This window comes from Triticum dicoccoides, chromosome 4B (genome assembly GCF_002162155.2).
Source record: "Triticum dicoccoides isolate Atlit2015 ecotype Zavitan chromosome 4B, WEW_v2.0, whole genome shotgun sequence".
Taxonomy (NCBI): domain Eukaryota; kingdom Viridiplantae; phylum Streptophyta; class Magnoliopsida; order Poales; family Poaceae; genus Triticum; species Triticum dicoccoides.
The window spans coordinates 518,666,481-518,675,698 of NC_041387.1; the positions used below are offsets into that span (position 1 = coordinate 518,666,481).

General features: G+C 48.1%; 1 protein-coding gene across 2 annotated transcripts in view; it reads left to right on the forward strand.

Annotated features, from left to right (window-relative positions):
• Nucleotides 1-1,256: 1,256 nt before the first annotated feature.
• LOC119291203 (MADS-box transcription factor 1-like) overlaps nucleotides 1,257-9,218 on the forward strand; it is a 15,782-nt gene continuing 7,820 nt past the window's right edge. Inside the window, exon 1 of one of the 2 annotated variants that reach the window (XM_037569914.1) lies at nucleotides 1,257-1,674. In XM_037569914.1, the coding sequence (XP_037425811.1) occupies nucleotides 1,490-1,674 (185 nt within the window). In that variant the 5' untranslated portion in view covers nucleotides 1,257-1,489. The remainder of the gene's footprint in view (nucleotides 1,675-9,218) is intronic. The other variant, XM_037569915.1, reaches the window with a different exon arrangement.

Genomic DNA, 9,218 nt, shown 5'->3' on the forward strand with positions numbered 1-9,218 from the left:
TATACATGTTCTATGCTATTTTACCAGAGAGAGAGTAGCTAGCAGGAGTGATTTAGCTAGTTCTTCATGCTGCTCTTAATTAGTACTTGTCCTTTCATGTCCGTGTTCTTCGTTCTGAACTTAAGTGATTTGCTTTTGTGGTGTTATATATGAACGCTTATATCATGACAATCATGTTGAACTCGATGATTGGTTCTACTAGAAATTCTATATATATATGCATAACGTGTACAATGTTTAGTATCGTAAAATACCAGCAAACGAAAAAGAATTAAAATGGAAACACAAAATTAAATAAAAAAGAAATCATAAAACTAAAAACCCCCCAAACCTTATAGTACTGGTTGGTCTTACCAACCAGTACTAAAGGGCTCCAGGCCCCCGGAGCTGGCTCGTGCCACGTGGTTGCCCTTTAGCACCGGTTCGTGCTGAACCGGTACTAAAGGGGGGGGGGGTGGGCTTTAGTGACCACAATTTAGTGCCGGTTATGTAACCGGCACTAAAGGGCCTTTAGAACCGGTGATATTGCCCGGTTCTACACTAGTGTTAGGAGTAACATCACACACTCCAATACAACTTTGCTTATGTGGCATGTATTTAATGAAGAAAGGAGTACTTGTGGTAACTAGCTAAGTTAGCGGAACATCACACACTCCAAGAAACAATGAGTCTACAACCTAATAAATACATCGTTGCATGACACTACATAGATGTTCCTACCCACTATAGAGGTAGTAACATAATCTATGGAAGTGTGTAAGTTACTAGCTTATGTTCTTACCCATTGTGACCAGTCTAGATAGGATCGGAGGGAGTATATAATACTCCCCGTTACAACCAGCCTACTAGCGAAGTGCTACTACCGAAGCCCAACAAGCAGGACGTGGCAAGGGACTCGCAGCAACCGAATGGCGCACAAGCATTTGGGTACAAGTGATACTAGCTAGGTATAGCAGTGCCAGCTGCCGGTGCTGGTGGTTTGGTTACATCACTCTTCTGTTCCTCCACACGCTCGTCGACACGTGCCACCCGTCCTCTTCCGCCTCGATGGATCGAGAGCTACAGTAGTGTCTATCTTCCAGCTCGGCGACCGTGAGCTGCCGTGCGCGTCTCACCTTTACTGCGACGCCTTCCTTTGGCTTGGATCCGTCGCTACGCACTGTTGCCTCGTCAGCAAGCGGGTTCACCTCAGCTCGTGCGTCGGTACGAACTAATCTAACATCAAGTCATGGATTCATCAATCATTTCACGCACCCGCTGTCCCACCACCACCCTAAAGCTACAGTACGCGCGCCCGAGAGAAGAGACGGAGAGGGTGGCCGAGCTAATAAGCGGTCGACCTGTGGTGAACTGGCGATTGACAGTCGAGAGATTTGTAGAGAGAGACTATTTAGGCGCACCGAGCAAGCATATGATCAGACATCGCTCTGCTGGCTGCGGAAAATAAAAGGAGACTTAGAGAGAGAAAGAAAGAGAGGAGGAGGAGGAGATGGGTCGGGGGAAGGTGGAGATGAGGCGGATCGAGAACAAGATAAGCCGGCAGGTGACGTTCGCCAAGCGCCGGAATGGGCTGCTCAAGAAGGCCTACGAGCTCTCGCTGCTCTGCGACGCCGAGGTCGCCCTCATCATCTTCTCCGGCCGCGGCCGCCTCTTCGAGTTCTCAAGCTCCTCATGGTGCGTAACTAAACCAACGCTGGCTGTTTCTCTCCACAGTGCGTGCATAGATCGGCCAACCGCAACAACGCTAATAGGAGCTCTAGATGTAAACCCATCCAGGTTTGGGCCGATTAATCGAACCGATGCCCTTTCAATCCGTGAATCTAATTTCCCCTCTTTGGGTTCACGCGCTTATACTGGAGCAGGTTTCCTGGGCAAATCGATTTGGCTTAGAACCTGTCTGTAGATTTTGTTTTGTTAAATCTTAGCTTTCTAAGACCCTATCTGTTCATCTTTTCCGTCGTTTTGGTCACACTTGGTCGCCCGGATCACCGAGATCTGTCAAAATAAACCTCTATTTCCTGCTGCCTGCAATAAACCTCTTCTTTTTCTTATTTGTTGAAAAAAATAGTGATGGAGATCAGCTAGTCCCTAATCCCTATCATATTAGGCGTTCGATCGATCGTTAACTGCATCGACACTCAGGTAGATTGACAACAGATTGTTTGCTTGTCAGGTAAATTTATTATCTAGATCAGTGAAACAATACATCCGCCTGCTTCGATCTTTAGATCGAGCTTCTGTTTTGTTGGCCCTTGCTTTTCCCATTTTAATGTTTTATCAGATCCGCCGTGCATTTGTGCACTTTGTCGACTAACCCCTCCTCCACTTTCAAAATATAAATGAGCAATCTCGTACTTCCCCGTTTACTACCTTCGTCCTGATTTATTGGTCTTTATTGTAATCTGTGCTAAATTTTCACCGTAAATTTAAGTAATAAAATGTTCATGCATGTCATAAAAAATTATACAATTGAAACTATGTTCAAATACGAATTCAGCGATATATTTTTTGTTAACATGCACTAACATTTTCTCAGTTAAATTATTAGTGTAAATTTAGCATAAATTATAAAGGGGGACTAATAAATCGGGACGAAGGTAGTAATTAACACGTACTACTAGAAGCGTGTTTTGGTCATTAAGACGTTCTGGTAGGTAGTACTCCGTACATACTCCGTTTACGATGTGTGCGTTGAGAAATTGCAAAGATAAGGTGATAGATACTGTTCCATTTGTTACTGTTCCATTGGAGGTAGCAGCTGTCGGATCAAAAAATACACCCATCTTCATTGAGCCACGTGTAGAACTACTCGGTCCTTTGTGCTCTGACTGCCAAACCGTACGTGCGTCAGATGCCAAGTGATCTCTTCCGTCAGACTTCATATCAAGTCAGAAAACAACAGCCCAGCTTCACCAGCTTTGCATGCAATATAGGAGTGCTGATTGTGGTAGTGGTCTTACCCATGTGAAGAGCTGACAGATCCACTGAAAATATACATCGAGTTGGCTTATACACATGCATGCAAGACAATATGTTCTGTTAGGATTGGTTTTCTTTTCTATGATGATTGTATTTCAAGTAAATTGCAGGCAGATATAGCCGTATATGTTGTGCCACGTTTATTTAGCATAGTTGCTTCGAGTTTTTAGTTCTTTTCCCTTTTTACTTATGTAAGATACTGTGGATGTTTAGTACCCTAAACTTGATATTATATGGTTGTGTGCATAATGCATGGAGGTCGGGGGTAAACCCTCCTTTCCGAAAAAAGATGAAAAAAATAACGTCAACGGCTGGTGGAAATCCACAATACATTAAGGATGAATCTGCTTCAACTAGCCATTTTGTAGAATATACATGATCCACGGTGGCGTTACTCTATTACTAGACAACTTTTGTTGGCCATCCGCTTAAAGTGATTACACAACTTTCATGCAAAACTAAAGTGGTCATATAATATTTGAAGTTTTACTTTGCATTCCCTTCTAAAATTTATACAACTTTGACTTTGCCTCTGCTTCAGTTTTTTCTAAAGTGTTTTTAGAACACCTCAAGAGGGGCACGGGTTTTTCATTAAGAAGAAGAGAGGTGTTCCTATTTATAAGGAAAACCGAACCCAAAAACCTAACATTCTCGGTTAATCAGGGAAAACCGAATAAAAACCTAAAAATGGAAAGAAAAAAAAAAGAGAAAAAAGAGCACTAGAATTTGGGGACAGGGACAAGACAAAAGCAAATGTAGCATCAAGGAACATCGTCAGAGCCAGACACTAGAGCGCCTAGACCCAAAGCAGTTTGGCGAGGCTCAAGTGCAGCCAACCTGACCGCCACTCGCCGAAGGGAAACCACCCATATCGAATGGCTCTTCTATGTCGGCCTCAAAGAATCAAGTGCTAACATGATCTTGTGGAAAACATCCGGAGAGATCCAACTTCGACTTCCCTGTGATCCTCACCAAAGTGCCCAACGCCTCGATCACTTGCGGTGAGAGCAGTTTTTTGTACATGTCCAGGTATGCTTGCATCTTTTGCTCTGGACCCTCAGCTTTGCTGACCTCCGGCAGCTCACCAAAAGCCTCCAACATCTTGTACTCTACGCGCTTTTATGTCGTGATGTTGCATGCCTTGTTCTTCTTATCAAGACGCCCGCTCCGCCTCCTGTCATTTTTCCTCCACTACAAAGGCACCGGGATCCCAAGCAGAGGTTGTAGAGGCTGACGAGTAACTTTCTTGAGAAAATCCTCCAGAAATAAAGGTGCAGCTTCGGTTTGCGCCACCTTCACAACAACATTGGACACCACAACCACAGGCTCCACGAGAACATTGGGCACGTTGAGGCCAAGCGGCTCCTTTGGACTCGGCATCGGACATGCAAGGGACTGCACCATTGAAGACAAGGAGGAGCCTCCAGGGCATGGGGACCCGAGCGTAGCCTCCGAGCACATAGCGTCAACATGCGACTCCGCCACAACACTGGGCTTGTCGGAGGTCCCCATCATGTGTTCCGTGTAGATACCAAGCGGCTCTTACGAGCAAGGAATCAGACGTGTCGTGTGCTCCGTGTTGAAACCAAGAGGCTCCATCGAGCAAGGAATCGAATGTGCCAAAAAAGCACATCAGTGGTCTGGGAGGAGCCAGCAGGGTGGGACAAACAGATCGTAGCCTCCGAAGACATTGGGTCAACAAACTCGTTGCTCCCCACTGATGAAACAATAGGGTCCACCTCATCACACCAAGTAGTAGGTTGTATTTGAGGAGGCGGCGCCAATGCTTCATCAAGCATAGGATCATATTGTGAATCGATGTCCATCGGTCCCGACGGCAGTGTTGCACCAAGAAGATCCTCCACAAGAGGGAGGATGCAACATTCCACGGGACGAGTCAGGCGATCACTAGGGGTCAATGCCAAGAGAGCCTCAAAGTGATCCAACACGGCTTCTATCCTCTCCACGAAGGAAAACGCGCGCAATACACATTGATGGAGATTGGAGGCTTTCTCCTTCAACGGCACAACAACTGCGACGAGGTCGGCTTGTAGGTCCCCCTGCAGGAGGTGTGCCTGATCAGCGAACACCGTCCTGAGGCTGTCGTCATTGACATGAAACAAGTCCATCGACGGGGGCATGGTTGGAGGGCGAGGAGTGCCTGCGACAATCGTAGCCCACGACCGAGCACCTTGCTCGTGAGGCGTGGAAATCTGCCTGGTGGACAGGTGGACACAGGCGCAGCTGGGCGCGGAACTTTCTTGGGGGCGCGGCGAATCAAATATATATATTGTATCCAGATCGGAAGTAATTATACAACTTCCATGCAAGACTATATATATTGTATCCAGATCGGAAGTTTTATTTTGTCTTTCTTTCTGAAAAAACAAATATATATTTCTCCTCGAATGACACCAAGGATAATGCTGAACTTTATTTGTTTGCTTGTGTTTAGGTGCTTAATTAATTGGTACATACTCGCTTCTTCGTTGCACATGTCATTTTAAACATTTACATGGTGAAATTAAAATAAATTTACATAGCCATGACCCATGAATCATTAAGGAAGTAGTGTAATATCATGTGTAGTAATCTAAACATTAACAAACATGTTCATACAGGAGGTTTATAATATCTGACTAGCTCCAGAGGAGATCTGTACTACACCACACAAATATCATTGATTGTCATAATACGTGTCGGCAAAGACCCAGTATAGTAGAAAAGCCTTCCTCCCTTCGATCTCCGACCATGACCTCGTGGATTCGCCTCCCTCCACCTGCCGCTCCGGCAGCCGGCGGCAGGGAGGAGAATCCTGGTGTCTCGGCTCCCGCTAGTAGATAGGTAGGGTTTTAGTCCTCGCAGGAGCAGTGTTTGAACGAATGGTGGCGCTCCTTCTTCGAGTCAGTTTTCCAGTCTCCGATCCTCCTCAAGTTCGTCCATTGGGACGGATTAAACGGAGCTCTGGCTTAGATTCTTGTCAGCTCCTTGGGGCGGCAAGGTTAGGTTTCTCACCGCGCGTTCGTAACGGCGATATTCAGTGTCAGATTCTTTAGATTGATTCAAGGATTCAGCGGCGAAGACTGCGGCTCCGTGGCGCTGGTTCTTTGGAGCACTTGCACGAAGACTTCCCGGCTGTCGTCGACAATGTCAGTCCGGCTTCAGTATGGGAGCAGCGACAGCAGTGCATCCGCGACTCATTCTAGCGTCGGCAAGGGTCGTTCAATGGTCCATGGATCTCGATGTAACTTTTATTATGTTTGAGGTGCTTTGTACTTCCGGTGAATCTTTATAATAGATGATCTTTTTTACAAAAAAAGACCCGATATAGTACACCCTCTCAATATGAGGGCATATAACTTTTGGCTCAAGTTAAACACCATCGAACCGTCCCCAATCGTCCAGACGGAATGGTCCGGACGCAATTTTCCATCTAATGCAGTACCTATCGGTCTGCGCATCAGTCTATGTAGTTGCCGATCGATCAAATCAGAGAGAGAGAGAGATCGTGGAGAAGGATGAACTCGCGAGAGGTTTTGTGCTGCCACAATGCGTAGCGTTTTTCAGTTCTGTTATTCCTTGTTTTATGCATCATACAGGACTCCACTAACAACCTCCCGGCCTGGCAGCTGCGATCCGCAAGTGTCGCTCCATCCAGCGACTGGATCGATCAGAAGCCACGACCAGGAGGTGAGAGTATCCTACGGAGAGACGCAGCTCTCCTCTACGTACATGTCCAGCATGCATTATTTCATAACAGAAAGAAAAGACTAAACTACTGCATGAGATTACTTAGGCTAACATTTCACCCCCTAATCTCACTGCACTACGCCGACCATCCCAAGCCTCTGTCGCATCTCGATGAAACGAACGCGCCCGAGCGCTTTGGTGAGTGCATCGGCGAGCTGGTCCTGAGTTCCAACATGATCTATCTCCACCTGTTTCTTCTCCATGCAATCTCTCACAAAGTGAAACTTGACATCAATGTGTTTACTTCGATCATGATGAACTGGGTTCTTGCTCAGAGCTATGGCTGATTTGTTGTCCACCAGTAATTTGAACTGCGCCGGCGAGGTACCTGTGATGTCCTCCAGCAGCCGGCTCAGCCACAGTCCCTGACAAGTGGCAGCTGCTATTGCAACATATTCTGCTTCACAGGAAGAGAGAGCGACGATCTTCTGCTTCTGGGAGCTCCAAGTAATCAGATTCTTACCAAGGAAGAAAACATGTCCAGAAGTGCTTTTGCGATCACCGACGTCCCCAGCATGATCGCTATTGCTGAACCCAATCAGTTCAGCAGTTCCGTGTCCTCTCTTGTAGCTGCACCCATAGTGCATTGTGCCTTTGATATACCTCAGTATCTGTTTGACCGCTGCCCAGTGATTAGTGCTTGGCTTCTCCATGAATCTACTGACAATACCCACTGAATGTGCGATGTCTGGCCTTGTGTTCACAAGATAGCGCAGGCTCCCAATCACTCTGCGGTACAAGGTAGCATCAAATAGATCACAGTCATCATCTTTTTTCAGTTTCAGACGACACTCCATTGGTGTGTGGCAACTGTTGCAGTTGTTCATCTCTGCAATCTCCAGAATCTTGCCCGCATAGCTCTTCTGACTCAGAGTAATTCCATTGCTACTTTGATCTACCTCAATTCCCAGATAGTAACTTAGCCGCCCGAGATCACTCATTTTGAAGAGTTTCTGCATCTGTTCTTTGAAAGAGATGATATCTGCTGCTGTGGTTCCTGTGATGATCAGATCATCTACATACACTCCAACCAACTGTGATTGTGAGTTACCTCGTCGGTACACAGCATGCTCCAGAGCGCTTCGCGTGAAACCAAGGGAGGTGAGAGTTTCATCCAACTTTGCATACCACGCCCGCGGTGTCTGATGCAGCCCATACAGAGCCTTGTGCAGTCGGAGTACCTTTCCTTCCTGGCCTGCAACTTCATACCCCGGTGGCTGATCAACATATACCTCCTCAGTGAGATCGCCGTTCAGGAAGGCTGATTTCACGTCCATGTGGTGAACTTCCCAGCCAGAGTGCGCGGCGAGAGCCAGCAGCAGCCGAACTGTCTCCATGCGAGCTACGGGGGCGAAAACCTCCTCAAAATCCACCCCCTGACGCTAGACATATCCCTTTGCGACGAGACGAGCTTTGTGCTTGACTACATTGCCTGCCGGATCACGCTTGACACGATACACCCACTTCAGTCCTATTGCTTTGTGCCCAGCCGGGAGTTGAGCAAGCTTGCATGTGCCATTTTCGACAATGGACTGCATCTCGACATCCATGGCCCCTTTCCATGCCTTGCTAGCCAGCGCTTCGTCCACATCGCTTGGCTCCTCCGCGCTAAACATGCAACGCACGAGCAGGCAGCGCTCAAACTGCTCACGCACTGCCTGATCTTCAGTTTCCTCCAGTACGCTTGTGAAGCTCCGGAAGCGCACTGGCTGTCCTGTTGGCACGTCGTGTCTGGAGTCGTGTGACTGCGGGGTGGCCGAGTAGTCTCCGTCCGCTACTGCAGGTGTTGCCGGAGTGGACTCTGGCGTCCCTGATGTACTTGAAGCCGGCGTGATCACCCCAGCAGGTGAGGCCGCGGGTGCAGGTGTTGTGGGCGTTGGGGACCGCTGCGGCGTCGAGGCACACGTAGGAGACCCTGTGTCTATCTCGTGCACCCCGCCGGCAGTGGTGTACACGACTGTGAAGGTCGTCGGCGCGGCGCGGTCCTCTGACGCGCCCGGTGCGCGCCATGTCCAGGGCCTGCTTTCTTCAAAGATCACGTCTCGAGTCACCTGCACCTTCTTCGTTGTTGGGTTGTACACACGATAGGCCTTGGAACCTTCCTCGTATCCAATGAACACCATTGCCGTTGAGCGATCGCTTAGCTTCGTGACACCGGGGCCGACGTTCTTGACATGAACCGTGCACCGGAACGTGCGCAAGTGTTGCACGCTAGGCTTACGGCCGTGCCACGCTTCATAGGGTGTGACACCCTCCAGACTGCGTGTGGGCGCGCAATTCAGCACATACACGGCGGTTCTCACCGCCTCCGCCCAGAAGTACGCTGGCATGTCCATGCTCTTCAACATGCATCTGGCCATTTCCACGACCGTCTGATTTCTCCGCTCTACCACTCCATTTTGCTGCGGCGAGTACGGAGCAGTTGTGTAGTGCTTGACACCAATTTCTTCACAGTAGGCTTTGAACTCATTGGAGTTGAACTCGCCCCC